This window comes from Oreochromis aureus, linkage group 5 (assembly GCF_013358895.1).
Source record: "Oreochromis aureus strain Israel breed Guangdong linkage group 5, ZZ_aureus, whole genome shotgun sequence".
NCBI lineage: Eukaryota > Metazoa > Chordata > Actinopteri > Cichliformes > Cichlidae > Oreochromis > Oreochromis aureus.
In genome coordinates, this window is record NC_052946.1 from 12,101,686 (window position 1) to 12,121,977 (window position 20,292).

Sequence of the window (20,292 nt, forward strand, 5' to 3'; positions counted from 1 at the left end):
CATTTTTGTCCGCTTATCCAATTCAGGGTCACAGAAGGGCCTGTACAAACCTATACCAGCTGTCATGGAGCAAGAGGCAGGGTAGACTCTGCACAGGTTGCCAGTTCATCACTCTCTACCAACAAAAGGACTGGCAACCATTCACACTCACACCTACAGACAATTTAGAACCACCAGTTAACCTGTGGGATGAACCTGGAGTACCTGAGAGAACTTAAATACAGGTATATTTGATTATTCTTTTACTGCACTTTTAGTATTTTGACTTTACACATTTTTATGCTCCACTACTAGGAAGCAAATCCAGTATTTTTCTCCACTGTTTTATATGTGAGATGTTATTATTTAAGATTAAATACATTTAATTATGATTGGATTAGAATTAGGAGATAAAATGATTAGAGTAGATTAGATTAGATAACATATACACAGGTGGAATCATCACCACAGTCACCACTGTTGCACAATCGTCTATCGGTAAACAGAGTAATATCCAACCACCTTTCCATCATTTTTTTTAATCACTTATCTATTTCAGGGTGATGGGGGGTTGGAGACAATCACACCTATCACAGAGTGAAAACTGGACCAGATTAATATATTTTATTTTGAAATTTTGATAGCAATTAATTTAAGCTTGATTTGAGCCTGATAAGTATCTACTTTCACTAGACGTATAGAATTTTAAAACTTGCAAACTTTGAACTTTTTAAACAGAGTATTTCTGTAGTATTGTTATTTTTAAGTGATGTAAAATGTCTAAATTACTTCCACAACAGAACTCACTGCTGGATTCTGTTCTTCATCTGAACACTTGCAAAGTGCAATTGTTCTCTCAAGTGGAGTGGAGACATAAGGGGTTTTTTTTTTGTTTTTATTAGGCAACAGTCAACTGAGGTGTTCACTTGGAAAGAGAAATGTACTTACTATTCCACAATTGTTAATATTCATGCATACACAAACTTCACACAAGCAAATGCACATTCACAATTCAACTTACTCCAGCTGGAACTTTATCGTATTTTACAGAAACTCCTTTAAATGCCCGTGACTGAGGGGGAATACAGCCAGTTGCTTATAATCAGCTTCCCCGCTCTTTCTTCTGTATGTAAATCTTGATGTCAGCCTTACTAACAAATACTTAAATCGGGCTTTCAAACCAATTATGTTATTACGGCTTGTTATAATGCGATTACAGAGCTTGATCTGGGCGATTGTCTCTTTAAGAAGCAGTGAGAGTGAAAGGAGGTGGTGCGGTTTCACACCCCGGGGTGGGAAACATGGGCGGGGCCAGAAACCGCTGAGTGACAACTGCTCAAAGGCTCTCCAACTTCGCGAGGGAGTGAGAACCCGCAACGACCAATGAGGTTAGGCCGTAACCCGGCCGTCAACTCTCACCAGCCAATCACAAGCGAGCCGGGGGAGGACCATTGAATTGCTGTTGTGTTTCCAACATGGGATTACCGAAAGGTCCCGTAGGAAAAAAAAGGAAAAGTAACTGGGTAAGGGGAAAAAAACTCATGGTGGTACTGAACGCTCAGAAGGAGGAGGAGGGGGTACTCAATTTAGCTATTAATCGCATCGTCGAGATTTTGTGACCACAGACTGTACCTGATAAGCTGCTGGTTGAGAACACCGGGCGTGCGGGGGTTTCAAAGTTGGATGTATTCGACCGCCGCGGTATGGACGACATGCAACGCTCGGCTTGAGAGACCAGCGCTGGAGTTTTCACCACTGTTCCTGCGAGCCCGAAATTATTTCCTGCATATTCAAATTTCTGGTTTCGTCTGGCAGTTTTCTTTTGCTTAGTGTTTACTTTTTTGTGCTACTCCGCTGATCAACTGTTACTTTGAGAGGTGTACGGGCGCAGTGTCCTTTAACGTCTGACTGTTGCATGTTTTCAGAGGTCGGCAAAAGCAATATCACTACTGACAAACTACGTTTAGCCTTTTATGCACAAACTCTCAAAACTTACATTTAAGTTTAGAGAGTTAAAGGAGTTCACTGTAGCCGAGTTTCGCTGCTAGTCCGTGATTTACCTTTCATTATTTTATTTTTTTTAGCCCGCCTCGGACGCTAGAGGAGAAAGTTGGAAGTGGGGGACTTGTGTCAGAGATGAATGTTTCTGGGACGGAAAACATTTGGCTGCCCCAAAGTTGTCCATGCTAGCATCTTTAGTACAAGAGGACAATTAATGCGTTATAACGAGCTTTCGTTTTTTTTCGAAGCCACATTAAAGACACCAGGTTGTGGGCACCGGGAGAGAGCTCAGCAGCCGCGCTATTAAAACTGGATACAAAATGGCGGCCTTCCTGGGACGATTTGGATATCTGTCTCGGTGTGTTTTTTATTTAATTTTGTCGGTCGAATTCTTTCAAAGTTATGGATTGAGTTCAGACACACCGTGTGCCCAGAACTGTACCTGCAGTGGAGACTCAGTGGACTGTAGTAATCTGGAGCTGACGGCGACGCCTTTGGACCTTCCAGTTCGGACTGTTTCCTTGTAAGTAAAGCGCTTAGTTGCCCTAACCTATTTATTGACCAGCCCATAACGGGATAACAGTGTAAAAACGTGGACAGCAGCATAGAGTGTTAGGGCTTTATTTGCTTAAACACGCCGACAGCACAGCTTTGAAGCAGAGGACCCCTGTTGGTACAGGGCTTCTCCCCAGGAATCCCGTCAGAGAAGATTTTTGTGGTTCTGCTTAGAGTTGCATAGTTTTGCCTATGAACTAAAACAGAGGGGGGAGTGACGGGCAGCTGTCATAGAAGCCATGCCCGTGCCTCCTTTCTAACTGTATGTAAGCAAACAAAACTGCCCCCCCCCCCGCGCGTTTTGGTTGCAGTTAGTTACCCCGTCAAAGTACCCCGGAGGCCCCCTGCGCCTCTAGAAAGTCACGGAACATTAAAACTTTGCACAGGCAGACGCTGAACATCATGTTGTAACTCCACTTGAGCTTTTTTGTTTTTCATGCTGTTCATAAATGAAAATCTTTCACAACATTGTACCCCCCCAAACAAATAAAAGCATCTGTGAGTTTGACACTTGGCCAGATGCGATGTGGAAAGACTTGTCGTGTAGCTCGGGCATTGCTGCTGATGGGGTTTTTTATTTTTGCGTAAATAGTCAGGCTTAGGGAGTTTTATTCAAAGTAGGTTAACAGGTGTTTTTGTTATCGCGAGAAGAGCCACGTGCGCAAACGTGTATTCCAAGTTGTCTGCACTTAAAAGGGTGTCAAATGCTTTGCTTTGTGAATTAGATCGTTAACGTCAAGTCATTCTGTATTTTATAACGCACTTACTTTTAGAGATGTAATTGAATGTTCCAGGCTCTGGTTTATCTTCATGCTTAAAAAAACAGATTTATCACTCCGTGTCTGGCACATGTGCCTTCGGTTGCATCTATCTGAAGGTGTATTCATGTTTCCAGTGTTAGAGTGAGCAAACAGTCCCTGCAGCCTGAGCAAACAAATAGACCCAAACATGTCATAACAAATTAACCGTCATTACTCAGTGAGACTTATGACAGGTATCTTCCTGATTCCCCTTTCTGTCTCGCTAGATTCACTTCATAAATTCAATTTCTTGGGAAAGTCACCAGCTCCTGGAAGTAAAGCTGACAACAAATGAAACTCTGTCTGCCAGATCATTTAGGAAATGAGCTAATTTGGCACATTTTTATAAAACATCCCCCAATGTATGGGGAACTTAAGCACTTACCAGACTGAATTAGATAGTTTACTTACAGACAACACTGCTCTCTGTCCTCCCTGTTGACATGTTGTTTCTCACTGGAGTATATTGCACCCACTGTTTCCAGTGACTTTTACAAATCCTTAAACCTTTGAGATTTTTTAGTATTCGTGTGTGTGTGTGTGTGTGTGTGTGTGTGTGTGTGTGTGTGTATTCCTGGGAATTTAGATAAAGGCCTTAGGACTGTTCTGGCTCCCAGGTTCCTGTTTGACGCAGTTTGTCTTGCCCCATGTAGTCAGGAATGCAATGGCTTTAAAAAGTCTTCAAAAAACACGAATAACGGCACTTGTGCCTGAGTAGCCCCGTTGCCCTGAAGCACCTCTTAGCCGTTCTCAAGTGCAGATGCTGTTTATCATGCATGCACGCAGACTCACAGTACTGCCCTGTCCTCTTGGACAATGATCATGTATTGTGGGACAAATGTCCCATCTGAAACGGCTGCACTGGACCTTTTGGTTTGTGTGAAGATAGGGCTGCCGCGCAAGCCCTGTGCCGCTCCAAGTCGGCTTCTGTTATCTCGTCCAAACCTTATCAGGCAGAGATTTAAGGACCCGCAATCTTTGTTGTTTTCAAAGGGAATGGCTTTATGGCTTTGAATTATCTTTTAAAACACCTAGGTTGCATATTTCCACACCACTTGAGATAGTCACATTGTGCTGGCGGCTAACTCAAAGGGAACCAGCTCTTTGCCTCTGTGGTCCGTAAATGAGCCAGATTAGTGGATGATTACCGTAAACCCAAAGAGGCAAGTACGGACAATTTCACCTGTGGCCCATAGTGAACCTTGCGCCAACTTTGTCCACTTTTGTGAAAACAATTTATTTTATTTTATCTTAGGGTATGCAGCAGTTTGGAAGGTTATTTTTCATTGCTGTGCATGAGAGAGCGTGTGTGGTGCATGATGTGCACAGCTGAAAGGGAAACTTTGGTATTGTTGAAAAAGACAAGATAGAGCAGGGGCTGTGGTACAGTGCAACAATAATAGTTTTAGCCTGTCAAAAGAGCTGAAAGAGTCAGTGTGCACAGTCCCTGGTTTCAAACAAAGTGTGCTTGTCTATCTCCACCTTCGGGCATCTTAGCCAAGTAATCAGTGTGGAATCAGTTCATTGTTATGATTTCCCCCCGGGGAGGGAGCAGCAGCAGTGGTGGTGCAAGAAAAGGCAGCATTGGCAGTTGTCAATAAACACAAGGCACCCACACCAGTTTTCTTTTCTCACTCTAGTGCGTAGTGCAGAGGCTTCCCTTAAAGGAAAAATCTCATCATCACCTGAGGTAAACGAGCAGAGGCTGTTAATCCACAACAACAAGCACCCTCCATACAGCGTGCATGCTACAGTCGGAAGCTTTTAACTCTTCAACCCTCTGCTCTGCTGTCTGTAAAATGAACATGGTTCAAGCAGCAAATAAATGAACATTTCCCACCCTTTTGTGTGGGTGAAGAACGATAGCGCTGTCATTTAGCTGCTGCAATTATCCTCACGCAGGGGCTTAAATTGGGATTACAGTAATGAACCATGGCTCTTATGACACAGCAGCGCACTTGAGGAAGCTGCTCTTGGAGAGAGTTATCATACCTTCACCAAGATGTTGGAGAATTTCAAAGCTTTTAGGCAGCAAATGATTGCAGCAACATTTTTCTTTTACACGTTGTGTTAATAGAACTGTATAATGTCAGGTTAAAGCCCCAACCAAAGCAGCTCTTGCAGTTGTTCCCTGTGTTACTCAGTCAGGGAAAATGTATAAAAAGTGTAGTTTATTAGAATGGATCTGGAAAAGCCGATGAGCTTTTTGTCCAGTCAAGACAAGTGGCCAGTGGGACCGGTGTTATCCTGCAGTTCATCAATTACTAGCAGCCCCAAGTCCACAGAGTCCACATCCCTCGGTGGAGAGAAAACAGTAATGCTTTCCAGTTGTCAAAATAATCTCTCCTCAGGATCTTGTGAGAAAGTGGCCTTGATGGCGGATTCAGGGAAACAAAAGATGTTAGCACATCCTGCCTGGGCCACAGAAAGAACCGAGACAAATGAGACTCAAACTTTTAAGGGAAAAATGTGTGATTGACCAGGTGTGGAAGTGCACCCTTAAAAAGAAGTGTATTAGCTACTTTTTGTTATTTTAGATCACTGATTACTGTATAGCAGTAAAACTGATCACTATTGATCACACTAGAATGCTTTATGCCCCCCCCCCCCGTTTTATGAGTGAATGCCTAACAGCCTGGACATCCAGCCTCTTTGAAACCTCTGCGGTTATGAACTTCTTTGTTGCACATGTCCTTTCCTGTTTTACATCAGTGCTTGTAACATTTAACAAACTGTCCACCACTCTCAGATGTTTGCCTATTGTTTCTGATTGATGAATAGCCTAACAACATTTAAAGCAAGTTTACTCTCACAAAGTCACATATTCCCTCTCAGGAGTGGTGTCTTATCTTATTTGCAGCCACAGTAATGTGTATTAAAAGCATTTTTGCCCACTGTGCCACTGGCATAATGGGATTTTGCTAGTAAATAAAAGCATGAGCATTACAGATTTTGGCTGCGATTGCCGTGCTGGGATAGAGATAAAGCAGATGCAGGGTGTCTGTTTGCCAGCGTCTCTCCATCTTTTCTTTTTGCTATTTGTTGTGATGGAAAGTTAAATCTTTTCTACATATATATTTTTCATTTGAATACTGAGCCCTTGAATCACTCGCCTGCTCTCAAATGACCCCCTGTGTAATGTGGCATTTTGCTAGTGGTTTCCCAAGTTTTTACATGTGCGGGCCAAACTCTCTGCTGCAAGTCATCCCCAAAGTGTAGCCTTCAACCTCACTTAAAGCCTTATTGGTAAACGCTACCCCCAACAGCTGGTTTTTGGCTTCTACCTCAGGAAATAGGTTTGTGTTGGTGGTTTCGGGATGGAGAGCCCAGATGGTCGATTGCAGACTGGTTACTGGGGGGTGTAACTCTGGATCACCTGGCCTGAGGAAGTAGGAGGGTTCGTGGAGAGGGATGCACTAAGCGGACGTGTCTTGTTAATGCCACAGTCTGCTTCTGCTTACTGAATCTCAGCTCCACTAGTTGGTGAAAGTCCTGTCAGTGGTCAGAAACCTCAACCACTGTCACACATGTTAGAACACACAGTGGAAACCCAAGGGAAATTGCATGTTACACAGCCATTTACTTGACTGCCACATATATGCAGAAATAACACTTTTATTTTCAGGTAATGTTTTGCTTCATCTAAGCTATTAATAGACACACAAAATAGGTTTAACCACTAGTACTATGCTCGCCCTGGGTTTACTGTTTCCATCATGGACATTTATACTGTCAGGGATTTTGGATTTTATGTTGGGACTGACTGATGTATAAACACCACAGTGCAGAAATGTTTCATCTCTTGCTTAAACACATCAACATTTGAGCAGCTGGGGCAGAGATACAGCAACAGCACTCAGCAGGGCTGAGCCCTTTGTGGTTTCTAGGGCATTTCTCGCTACGCAGCCTTGTAATCTTGTGGTATTGGTGATTATACCAAGTTTGTTTATTGTCATAGTTTTGCTGGCCTTGCGACTTTCATGTCTGGCAGATATTTTGTAGACCTAACTTGAGTGTTTAGAAGGCTTTAGGATGATATTATCATTGGAGGTGATCTTTATCAGGCCCGCGTCACTTTTCCTCCCTCATCAGGCCGTTAGATGTTCAGGTTAGTAGAAGTATTGGTGGTTCTTAGATGGAAGATTAAATAGAAGTCTTGTGTTTTTTTTTTAACCGGCTGAGATGATTCTTGTAACGCATTAGCTGTGAACAAATTAGGAAGAAACGGCTAAAGCTTGATCCTCTACTCTAATAAGAGCAGATAAAGTCTGACATTAATATGGAGATATGGAATGAGCTCATAGCCTCACACTGGCTCTAATGACAATCAAACAGCTGCTGCCACAACTCATTCGACAGGAATTCAGTCAGCAGAATAGATGGCTCTTTTGTGAAGACACTTTAGGGTGCCAAGTTTTTTTTTCTCTTTTTTTTCCTCTTTTCCCTCTACCCTGAAGTCAGTATCTACAAAGTGGGCTTGATCAGTGAATCATCTGTGAATTCTGTACATCTGGTAAGAGTTTGGGAATCTGGAGAAGATGTTTGGGGGGGGGAAAAAGTGTGACTTGGAAAGAGTGAGAGGTACTGCGCAAGTGAAGCAGCTTCACCCCAGAAAACAGACAGCCCTTCGAGACACAAGGGGAGATTGGAGTGCTAACTTGGGCCAGATTTTTTTTTTTGTCCTCCTGGCCTCTGTACTTTCTGATACTGTAGAAAACAGCATCAACCTAAATCCCAAAACAACCACAAATTCACGCGTAATCATTATTATCATGGGTAATTATTGTTCTGCTAATAAAATAAACATCAGTAGGGAAGGAAATTAACGAATGAAAAACTGTCTGTCTTTTTCTTCACTTTGAAGTTAAGAGCATTAGGCCAGACTACTAGACAGGAGTACAACAATACAGTGTTTATGTTATTCTTCAAGATTAATTTGGGACACTCATTTCCCTGTACTCGGAATGATCTAGCATGGCGCCATTTGTAAAACATTACACTGTTATCACACTAGACGGCAGGAGCATGCTCCTGCATTAAACCCTTGGTTTGCCTGCTGTGCAGACGGCATCAACGGGTTTGTGCTTCTCATATGGAGTGCCCAGTCTCGGGTCTGTGGGCCCAGCCGTGGGTTCAAGCAGCGCCTCGGGCTGCTGCAGAAACTTTCCCCAACCTTGTCCTGGTTTGTTTGGAGTGCACAGCTTCATCTCCTGCTATAACCCCAAAGCGGCAACACTCACAATGGGGCTGCACATGGCCCCAAGATGTGCCTGCATCGGAAAACTTCAGAGTCACGCTCCCAGTCGGGCTGATTTCAAAGGCAGGAGCAGCCTCTTTGAGTTATGTGTGTGGGGGCAGTGAGTATCTGTAATGCAAATGGTAAAATATGCTGAGCCCATCAGCACTACGTCTCTCTGATCTTGCACCTAAGTTCTCCTTGCCCCCCCTTCCAAGGATCTGGTATTTACTGTGTTTCTTTGCTCCGATTTTAACGAGTCAGATTTATCACTTTTATAGTAACGCTTGTCGGCCAGTTTATGCTTTTAACCTTGTCGAAACTGATAAGATACCGGCCCCACTTCTCATTCGCTGTATGACTTGTGTGTAAAATGGTGGCCGGGAGCTGGTGTTAGCTTTGTGTACACTCTCACTGCAGTTGCCGGGCTATAAACTGGCCTTTAATGACAGGAAGAGCAGCGTCGGTGTGTGTATGTGTGTCTGTGTGTCTGGCTCTCTGACACGCAGGTTATTATTTGACCAGTTTTACGATGCCATGAAGTCGACCACATTAAAGAGCTTTTGTCTCAACTGGACTACAGAAGGCTCATCCCTGACATCACTTCACACTTTGAGCGAGCAAAGTTCACACTGCATTTATCTACGATAGAAATGGGAAAAGATAATGATGATGTATCTCTGTATGTGTAAGTCCCTGCACTCTTCCTCCCTCCTCACATCTCCTCTCCCACACACAGGCTATGTGCTGACTTACAAGTGTAGTGTCATACGCTATGACATCACTCCACTACTCACAGGCTTCCACTACTCCCACAGTACCCATAACGAAGCAATTTTTTAAAGCTTTTTAATGAGTTTTATGTGTCACATCGGCTACACAGTCCAGAAGTGATGGTCTTCTGCAGGCATTAGGCTCCATTTTTCTTTCTAAGACACCTGCTCTATGGAGCAGGCCTTTCTTGAGTTTATCATGCTAGCTTTTGAAGAGTTCCTTCCCAGGTATACTCGGATTGAGTCAAACCTTCCAACTAGTTGTTAAGTCGACCAGCTTAGGATGTTGTCAATTGAAGTATGTCTGTTGCTGTTTCATAAAGAACCTTTGATATGTCCCGTCTTTAAGTGTTTCAGGGTACTGAAAGTTGACTTGGTGGGGTTGTTGTGAGCAAAAACTACAATTTTTAGGTGCAATTCACTAAAGACGGCAGAGTGAAAGTACATCCGAGTAACTAAAGAGGCAGCAGACTGTATTGTTCAGTTATTTATTTGGAGGATAAAATAATCTTTAATAATTAAAAAAGCTGTTCCTGCACATAAACTCGCCCACGCACACCAAAGAACTCAAAATCTGAGGGAAAACACTGGTAGACTGTGTGATGAATGTTAATTGTGCCCCTTTTTGATTGTCCAAAATGTTTTACTGGCAGCAGCACATTCATCAGAACAAATTGAAGTCAGTGGGAAAATTAGCATTTGATTCAACGTTTAGATTTTCCCACACTTTCTTTGGCTAAGTACCTGGCTGAGAGTGCTTTTGAGTTTGATCCTGCTGACTAATGTCAAACAGTCCTGCCCATTATGAAGTAGTTGTACCACACAATGGAATGCAGTGTTTGAACCATTCTCAATTTTTTTAAGGTAAATTGCAGGAGTGTTTGCCATGTTTAATAAAACACAGCTACACTTCGTTTTCCAGCTGGTTGAATTATACAGCATAAACTTGCAGAGGTTTATGGAACGCTAAACCCAGTTTAGCATTTGAGAGGATATTTGGATAGTACTTTTTTCTTCTTCTTCTGAGCATGTTTGTTTCTGTTAGTGTTGGCGTCTGCGTCTCTCCACTCGCGGAGCAGTCGAAAACTCAAAGACTTGTATTTTTCTTACCCGATGCAGCAAATTCTTTCAGAAACTGCATGAGTGCAAGGTCACTTTCTGGAAAGCATTAACAATGCTTAAAGCTGGAGTCACATTCCCTCCTTCTTTCCTGCCATATGAGGGAGTGTGTGTGTGTGTGTGTGTGTGTGTGTGTGTGCGTGTGCGTGTGCGGTGGTGGCGATGGGGGTTGGAGAGGGAGAGAACCCAGCCCTTATCATCACCATCGCCTCCTTTACAGTAGGTGTTAAAATACTGTGAAACTTATCTCATCTGATAGGCAAGAAAACAGATTTGTTTCAATGAAGTGGGAAGGAAAAGACGGAGTTGTGTAAATACCATAGGTGACTGAGAAAAAAGGCACAGGCGTGCTTGCGTATACACACATAAAAGGCCAGTTTTGTTTGCTGCTGTGGCCTTTGGCACTAGCGCGACAGGTTTATCCCCCAACCTCGACTTTGTTTCTTTAGTCAGTCCTTCATCCTGCTTTACCCTTCTCCTTATTTTAAACCTTGAGTATCATATCTGCAGTCAATTTTCTCTGCTTAATTCAATATGAAATATGAAAGTTAGATATTAACAAAGCTCCATGATTGTGACGGTTTTTGGATAAATCTTTTACTTGCTTGTAATGCAGTGTGGACTGCTGAAATTTCTCCTGCTATTTTGTGCCAAATCCAGGTTGATTAGAAACTACTGATAGCTTGTCCAGATGACGGCACTGCCTCTCATGCTGTCAGTGTTGGGTGTATCTTTGGCTCATTATACCTGCCTCTAGGCAAAGGCGATCAATGGGGACTCTGTGTGTGTGTGTGTGTGTGTGTGTGTGTGTTGTCTTTTGGCTTCGCCATAACAAGGTAATTTCCTCCCGTTGCAGGGAACAATAATTTAGCGATCTAAGCCTGAATGGGAGGTGCCCCAGTAAACGATCATGACACAGACATGCATACACACCTCTCTGTCAGCCCTGAGGGCAGACACACGCTCTGCTATTATCTCGTCTCACACATACACTTTGAGAGAAAGAAATGGGGGGAAAAGACTGTCATTATCTGCAATTGAGCACAGAAGACAAGAAAGGGAAATCTGTCAAGTGAGATGGCTATTGAGACTGATGGGCGTAAATTGTTTAAGAGAAAGTGTAGTGAGCATGAAGTATGAAAATAGCAGGTTTTTTTGTGTTTGTTTTGTTTGTTTAGCTTCAAATTTATCTTTAAAAAAAATATCTGTCGCTGTCCAGTCTGTGGGCTTTTAAGGCCACTGTGGGACAAGAGCAGAATGAGGAATGCGTTACATCAGGTAAAAGTGTCCCCAGACTCTGGGAACAAGTAGCCATCTCTCGGCAGGCCTGTGAAACATTCCTGGGCCGTCTCACGTCTGGACAGAGGGATGGAGGGGCGGGAGGCAGGCGGCTCGGAGCTGTGGGCTCCCTTTGTCTCGCCTAGCCTAACCCCACCACGCAAACACAAACAGCGCTCTCACTGCGGCCTGCTCTGCCAACAGGCAGGCGACATGCCAGCTAGGCAGGAGGCAAGTGTGTGACACAGATAGCACTTGTCTACGCGAGATAAACTCGATTCATACGGCGTGGGAATCTCGGTAAAAAAGCAAAGGTGTGTTAGGTGTGCCCACCAAATCCCCACTTTAAAATTTTTTTTTTTTTTTACCCGCACTCTTAACAGCAGTAAGGCTGTATCACTGGACAAATCGCTCACTAATAAGCTTCTGTACAAGTCAAGTGCCAGCTATTAAATACACCGTTAGCTGAAAGTGCAAATTGACTGCTGCAGATGAATGGCCTGTGGGTAATGTTTGGAAAGTGAGCCAGGAGAGAGACGCTCTGTATCGATGGTATCGATCCGGGCCCTCCTTGAAGGCTGGCGTAAATTTATGTACTGCAGTGTTTTCAGGCATACTTAATGTGGACAGATGAGGATGTTTGTCAAATGGGAAACATAATTGCTGCTATTGATCAGGATCCTTATTTAAAGTGCTGAAAAATGCCAAGGACAAAAGCAATAAAAGATGTGAAAAACCATTGCCCTGCGGGTATTTCAAATAATTGTTGTTTCCTGTCTTGTAATGAGCGACTTTTTGTATGTTTTCAGAAATCTCGGCCACAACCAACTGACTTCCATCAGTCCTGAAGCCTTTGCCAACCTTCCCAACTTGAGAGAGCTGTAAGTAGTCACCCGCAGAGCACTCATGGTTTCTGCTGACAGAGTGTCCTTAAAATCTCCCAAACCCTTTTCAGTAAATGTGTTTGGCCCTGCTGGATTGAATCTTCTCTGTGTTTAAAATGTTTAAAGTGTCACCTGTAAAACATTTAAAAAAAAAAAAAAAAAAAAAAAAAAATCAGTTACTTCATTCTGGTGATGATGATGAATGATCTCCCATCATTGCCGCTCCGCTTCCGAGCAGCATTCTCATATGTGTTGCCTTGAACTAAGTCCAATTGAGAATTAAGTGGTGGTTTTCTATATTAAGCCCTCTCCCCCACCACCTGATACTGTGGCCAACACTGGCCTTGTAAATATTTTATATGGTGAGGAGAGGGCTTGGTTTTGTGTCACTCAGCGCCAGTACACAAGGCGCACACACACAGATACAGGAACGTACTGGTGATACACACACTGGTGACATCTTTGGCAGGCCAGCCGGCCAGTCATACGCTCCCGGACATCTGTTTTACTCCCATGTTATTTTCAGTTTTTAAAAGGATGACTTGCCACTTGCTGTGCAGCAGACGTGAAAAGTCCTATCTGTTGATTTATACGTGCTTTGACTGAAATGAGTTACAACAACCATATCTAAATATGTGTAGATATCTGTGCGTGTGTATAAATATGTGTGCATATATATTACTCTATGATATACATTAGGGCTGCACGATTAATCGTTAAAAAATCGCGATCTCGATTCATACTTATGTGCGATCTCATTTCCAAATGACAACGATTTAAAAAAGAAAAAAGAAAAAAAAAAGACAACGACGATTGTACCGCATTTTGATCCGGGACGTAATCTGCATGAAAACAAGCGCTCCCTCTTCCTGCTCAACAAATGACAAGGGCGGAGCCTTATACCAGGTGATACAGAAGCTGTGCCGTGATGCTCAAATTGGCAGGGAAAAAACAACGGAGAACACGTCAGGGATGACGAGAAAGTGACAGGAGAAAATTCGTCCCGGTCAAACAGCCAAACATCAATAACGGGAACCTTATACAGCGCTTCCCTATACACGTCGAACTCCTGCAGGCACAAAGAAATTACGGAGGCTGTTACTTATCACCTGACCAAAGATATATCAACACTGTGCAAAACGAGGGATTTAGGAAAATGATCAACACCCTAGACAAACGCTTCACAGTGCCGTCCTGCAACTATTTTTCTATTGTTGCACTACCTGCTCTATACACGCAGTGTCCAGCAACGGTGGAGACGGAATTTCAAGCAGTACAACATTTTGCGGCAACCACAAAATGTGAGGCATTTATTGTTTTTATGTTTATTTATTGTTTTTATGTTCAGTTTCAACTGTTACAAAGTTGATGTGCAGTTAATAAGTGCAATAAATATTTATATTGGAAAAGAAAATCGTGAGAGATCGTGATCTCAATTCTAAGCAAAAATCGTGATTCTCATTTTATGCAAAATCGTGCAGCCCTAATATACATATATATATATATATATATATGTGTATATATATATATATATATATATATATATATATATATATATATATATATATATATATATATATATATATATATATATATATATATATGTACATACATAAATTGTCAATTTTTAAGGGTGCTCCTTTATCAGCAGTTTGCTTCTCTAACCCTCTTCTTCTCTGTGTTTGTAACTTTCAGTCGGCTAGACCACAATGAGCTGACCTCCATACCAGATTTAGGACAGGCTGCATCCAAGATTGTGTCCCTCTACCTGTGAGTATTACTACACTTACTGATTAACATGGCACCAGAAGAGAAAAACCTGTCTCCAAAAGACAGATGTTTCCCTTGTAGCCTGTGTGTGAGATGCCCCTGTGTGTTCACAGCTGCAACACACACACACATGCACAGACTCACAAACAGTGACAACAGCAAAGAGAGTTAAACGTTAGAGAATGTGGTCACACTCACGTCTGAAAGCACGCAGCAAATATTGCTCTTTTAGTAATTTTAATAGATTGATGAGGCCAGCCATGCCTATGTATCCCATGTCTGCAGAGGGCTTCTGTTACTGTATTCTTAGGTCAGTTGCCTCACTGGCGTGCTTTTAAATAGTCTGTTGACATATGTTGAGAAAGAATAGGCCTTTGCATCTCAGAAGTAATGTTGAATTCATGTGAAGGTAGCCACAAATGTGACTCGACTGCATTTAAATTAGCTGGTGTCAGTACGAATTTCTGTCTTCACGGATTAGCATGTGGTGGAGTGAGCGACCAGTCCTTTTACCTTTCTATGTGGGCTTGTCTGCAGTGAGTGGTGCTGTCTGTTTGGAGTGTCAGCTCGTATATAGTTCTAATTCGTTGCTCCCAGTTGTGAAATTGTGCCGGGGGGGGGGGACTGCCTGTGCTGGCATCTTGCTGCAGATTTACGGCCGTATTTGGAAAGGGCGTGTGTGCGCTTGTGTTTGTCACAAACGTGGGCTCAGCGGTGTCTTTTTTTCTTTTCCTTGTTTTTTTTGCAATTGAAGGAAATTGATGAAGTGGGGGTAATTCGTTAACTTTATTCACGCTGCTAAAAGATGGCGAAAGCAGTGATTGAGGCAAGCCCACAGAAATATGTGATCTTTTTATTTTTTTTGTATTTTTAATATTGTTCATAATAAGATCAAGTTAATGGAATGCAAAGTAATAGAGGGAAATAACAGAGTTCTGACACATTGTTTTCTCAGGATGTTACTTAAAGCAACTCTTAATGCAAGAGACAGTCAAAGGTTAGTACAAAACAGGTGTAAACTTCAACAAAGGTACTGATTAGTTACATAGCAGGCTTCTAAAACAAAGTGCAACAGTTTCCCTGAACGTTTGTTAACAAATAGAAATAATCAGTATTCTGAGGATGTTTCTCCTCGTGAGTGCTGAGCAGCGGTGGCCTCTCTGCACATGCTCCACACATGTGCAGAGCATGTGACGAATGCAGCGCCTAGCCCCTCAGCTCAGAGTGATAAAACGGGGGCGGGGCTTGCCAAAGGGGGTTCAATAACAGCAAGAAAAAATATTCCATTGTAGTCCTAAATTGCTTGTGTTTTCAGTAGTTAATGCAAAAATTATATATACGTATACAATAACAGTAATGGAACCAACAAAACTAGCTGAACTACGTAATTCACTGTGCAAATATAAATGTAGCTGCAGTGCACTGATTGGGGTCAACAAGGCAAATAAATGTGGGTAGAGATGCTGGCCTGTGAATGGATATGGCAGTGCTGTGGTTATTGCGGTATCCATAAACATTCTCACAACTCGCTCAGCCTGAAACGAGCAAGTTAATCGGCCATCGTCGAGTGCTAACCATTAGCTTCACTCTGTATTTTCTTTCACACTTTGCTGGCATGCAGGCGGGCTGCATGGTAGTAAAGTACACAGCTGCTGGTTCCTATTACATTGGTCATCGACATATCAGATTCAGCAGGGATCTTTGTGGGAGTCACACGTCCGCCTCTCCCTGTGTGTCATCTGCCTGCTTCTCAGAATTTATCGTGATGCACTGATGTGGTCAGAATATTACTGTAAGCTGTGGACACTTGGTAAGGGAAGCATCTGAGGTTTGATTATTCAACTCTAACAGATGTCTGTTGACTGTTGTATCAGAAGTTTGACCTTCTGTTATTGTGTGTCATGGTTTGTTTGTTTGGTTGGTTTTTTTGGTCTGTATCTTTAAGTTTTAGCACAGTCTCATGTTCACTCTGCCTCTGATATAAAACAGACTTTAGCAAGTTCACCTTTACTTGCACAAACTGTGTCCAGTCGCAGGCCCTGCAAATGATTGGGGTGTCTTTTTTTGGGTCTGACATGCAGCCTGTTGCTAGGGGAAAGGCCGGTAGTGCTGATGGGAGTGGAGGCTGGTGGGAGGGTCAGATTTTTACAAAGCCACGCAGCTGAAGTGAAGGCCCACTGAAGCACTTGCAGCTGCAGCTGTCAGTCACATAGCTTACAGTAAAATGGGTGAGGGTAGGCAGGGGAGGAAGGATGAGAAATCAGGGAGGGAGTAATAGATCGTAGTGTCAGAGCGGGATGACACCACTGTATGTCGAAAGAGGAATGGTTAAAGGAGAAGTAGTGGATGAGGCAGCAGGAAGGGTACAGAAAAGAAAGGAAAAAGGAAGTGAGAGGTGATCTCGGGTTCAGTGTCATTCCCAAAAGTAAATCCAATGTGCTTTAACACGCCAACCACTGAGTCCTCTGCAGTGCGAACATTAGTGTGTGTGTGTGTGTGTGTGTGTGTGTGTGTGTGTGTGTGTGTGTGTGTGTGTGTGTGTGTGTGTGTGTGTGTGTGTGTGTGTGTGTGTGTGTGTGTGTGTGTGTGCGTGTGTGTGTGTGTGCGTTCGTGCGCATGCACCCTGGCAGACGCAGCAGCTCGGGCTGCTGGGCGGTGTTCCCGTGCCGTTGGTTGGAGATCGTCTGGAATGTAGTCTGACTACAAGTTTGTGTAAGACAGTGGCTTGCATAAACATACAAACACACAGGGAAGCAAATGGACAGATAATCTGTCTTCAGCCGCTCATCAAACAGTAAACTCTCCAAAAGCCCAAGAGCATTTTATATGTGGTTGCTACTGACTGACAGGCTGACTCCCTCAGAGTCTTCTAGTCTGTCGAATGACTTGTTTCAGACAAGGTATGCAGTCATGAATAAAAGGATCTATCCAGAAGGTGTCTTGACACAGAACCTGAAATAAATGGTGAGCTCCTAGGATTTTTGGCATTATAAATTTCTGCCAAATGAAGAGCAATAATTGCAAAAACGAACACTTGTGGGGGGTTTTTTGTACATTCATTATTCACCTTCAGTGGAAGGTGAAGAACGAAACTGCTGACTGCTTCATGTGGGCGTGAAATATACAAAATTAAAAACAAGTACATCAGCCTGGCTTCTTAGGAAATAATAGGAATGCTAAAAAGAGACGAGTGGGCAGGTGAGTTGCTTTTGTTCTCAATGAACATAGATTGAGAAATGACTCAGACTCAATTTTTTTGACCTTTTTTGTGGCTCTTGTAGCGCTCTCCCTTTAGTGCTTTCATCCTTTCCTTACATGTCTGCCTGTTTTTTGCTGCAGTTTTTGATCGGGTACAGACAAGCATGGCGGGGTGGTCGAAACTTGTGGTCACTTTCAATTTGATTAGATGTCCATCAATCATCACATAAAAGACACAGTTTACTATTAAGTCATCTGAGCATGTCAAACTTTCTGCTAAATCATCCAAAGGCCATATGCCAGGCACCCACAGTTCCACAATACAGTTGGCGAGCCCGCTGATGTCCTGCAGACTCCCAGAAAGCGGCAGCAGGATGACAAGCAAAAAAGAAGCAAGTAAATGTTTTAAAATCAGAGTGTCAAAGCGACAGCAGAGCAGCACAAACTTTCCCATTGTGCTCGTCGCCTGCTTCAGAGGGGCTCTTTAACACAGCTTGGGATAGAATCTGTATGGCCCACTGGATGATCTGATTTTCAAATAATTCTCCCTTTGTCCTGACAGTGGACTTCAAACGGAAAGAGACGGGCCAAACAATCGACTTCAGAGATGACACTGGAAACAGGAGAATGGGCACGCTAGTGTATCCCCCTCCCAACAAATGCACTTTCCTTACATCAAAAGAAGTGTCAAAATGAGCCGGGCTCATGATAATCAGATGGTCAATGGGGCAGGGTAATGAGATTTGGAATTAAGTGGAATCAAGGCGAATAAGGAACTCCCGGACATCAAAGGGAGCACGGGTGAACCGAGCTCCCCTTTATCAGAAATGTCACTAGCCGTATGATAATCAGTTTTCATAATCGCTACTATTGTATGTGCAGACTTCAAACACGATGAGCGCCGAGGCTTTATCCGTCTCTCACACGGTGCAGCTGGGCTCTGGCTGTGGGAGGGGAAAGTTTGATTTGAGCGGTGGAGGAAGAACGTGGGGGGGGGTTCAGCCTCTCCCACCAGTTTGAGACTGATCTGTTTTTCCACAGCGAAGGTCACCAGCTGTTGACCTTGCCTCACCCCATAATCCCCCCTCATTTTCTCCTCACCCCTTTGCTTCCTTCCTTCCTTCTTTCTTTCCTTCCCTTCCTTGCTCTTGTTGCTCACTGTTGCCACTGTCTGTTGCTCTGGTCCATGTGTGCGTTTGTTATTTGTGTTGTGTGTTTGCGCATGTGTGCTCATCCTTAACCATTTCTGCCACTGTTTATTCAGGTGGGCCACTGTGGTTTGAACCCTCCTACATCCCATACACCAGTAAATGACTCTGTGTGTGTGTGTGTGTGTGTGTGTGTGTGTGTGTGTGTGTGTGTGTGTGTGTGTGTGTGTGTGTGTGTGTGTGTGTGTGTGTGTGTTCATCTGCTGGCTGCAGGCTAGAAAAAGAGGAGGGATTGACCTTGTTTTGATGAGTTTGCCTGGTAGAGCACCTGCCACCTCACACTTTCTGTGAAACACACACACGCACTGCCCTTTTAAATACAACACTATCAAACTCTCAAAAGGTCAAGTGAATTGATTTAAAGATGCTGCACGTGATTTGGTTAAAATCTCTCTGTCCCTGATGCTTGATAAGTAATAAGCTGCCTAACTTCCAAGAAGACCGTGACCTTTTATTAACCGAATTGGTTCGACATGGTGATAGTGTGTATTATCAGATTTGGAAAGAATCTACAGTAAATCTGAATGAGTCAGGCCCACGTGACAATACTCTTAGGTTTGGATCATTGACTGTGTTTAAAAGCCACTGTGGATTTTTGAAAGATTAACCTTAGCATTATGAAGAATGTGATGTGAAAGAACCCTATTTTAGACCAGAGGGTGCAATGCTAAGCTATCAGCTAATGTCAGCTAGTGTGAAGCCTTAAGATGAGTGGGGTTTTGTTGTTGTTGTTGTTTTTCATTGCTAGTTTGGTGTTTTGAAAGATGTGCTCCTTTCTGAAACACCGTTTTGTTTAATTGTGGCCATTCTTACTTAACATTTCATTCATTATTTCCTGGAACGAGTGACTTAGCCTAACAACTTATCGGGAAAGTCTTGCCCCCTCCCTGATCAGACGATTGGCTTCATTTTTCAGACCTATATCCGTGCTGCCTATGGCTGTACCTTACAACAGGTTATATCGTCTACCAGAGAATTACATTAAAATGCTCCAAAAAGCACCAACATCCAGTACTGTGACAGGAATTAGGAGAGATACAGCTTTACAGACAGTACCTGAGTGAGTAATAAAAAATGAAGGAGGGGAATTAGCTTCCAGCTATATTAATTTCATGATAGACGTTGAGCGATTTACATGGGAATCTATGACGCAGCAGGACTACTTGTGGAGCCATGAGAGGAACTGTCGTTTTGTGGCACTCCAGACAGCTTTGTTTAAATTCAAGAGAAAAAAGGAGTTGGTGTCATTTGCTGGAAAAAGGCTCTTGGGAAGTTGTGATTAACTAGTTAGAAGCATTAAATGGTTTTGCCTTACAAGGTGATGTCAAACACATTGCTTGTGAAAGCTAAAAAAAAAAAAAATGCCTCTGTCATGTAGCAAAGATTTCCCTTGAGTGGTACATGTCAGATGATGAAGTGGCAGTTTGCTTATTGCTCTCTATCTGCACCTACTTTTTTTGTGCTTCTTAAAAATTTGTGCCTTTTTTTTTT

At 43.0% G+C, this 20,292-nt stretch overlaps 1 protein-coding gene across 2 annotated transcripts in view; it reads left to right on the forward strand.

Moving 5' to 3' along the window:
* The first annotated feature begins 1,388 nt into the window (after positions 1–1,388).
* Positions 1,389–20,292, forward strand: part of lrig1 (leucine-rich repeats and immunoglobulin-like domains 1) — a 33,871-nt gene continuing 14,967 nt past the window's right edge. Inside the window, exons 1-3 of one of the 2 annotated variants that reach the window (XM_031752382.2) lie at positions 1,389–2,503; positions 12,551–12,622; positions 14,321–14,395. In XM_031752382.2, the coding sequence (XP_031608242.1) occupies positions 2,301–2,503; positions 12,551–12,622; positions 14,321–14,395 (350 nt within the window). In that variant the 5' untranslated portion in view covers positions 1,389–2,300. The remainder of the gene's footprint in view (positions 2,504–12,550; positions 12,623–14,320; positions 14,396–20,292) is intronic. The other variant, XM_031752380.2, reaches the window with a different exon arrangement.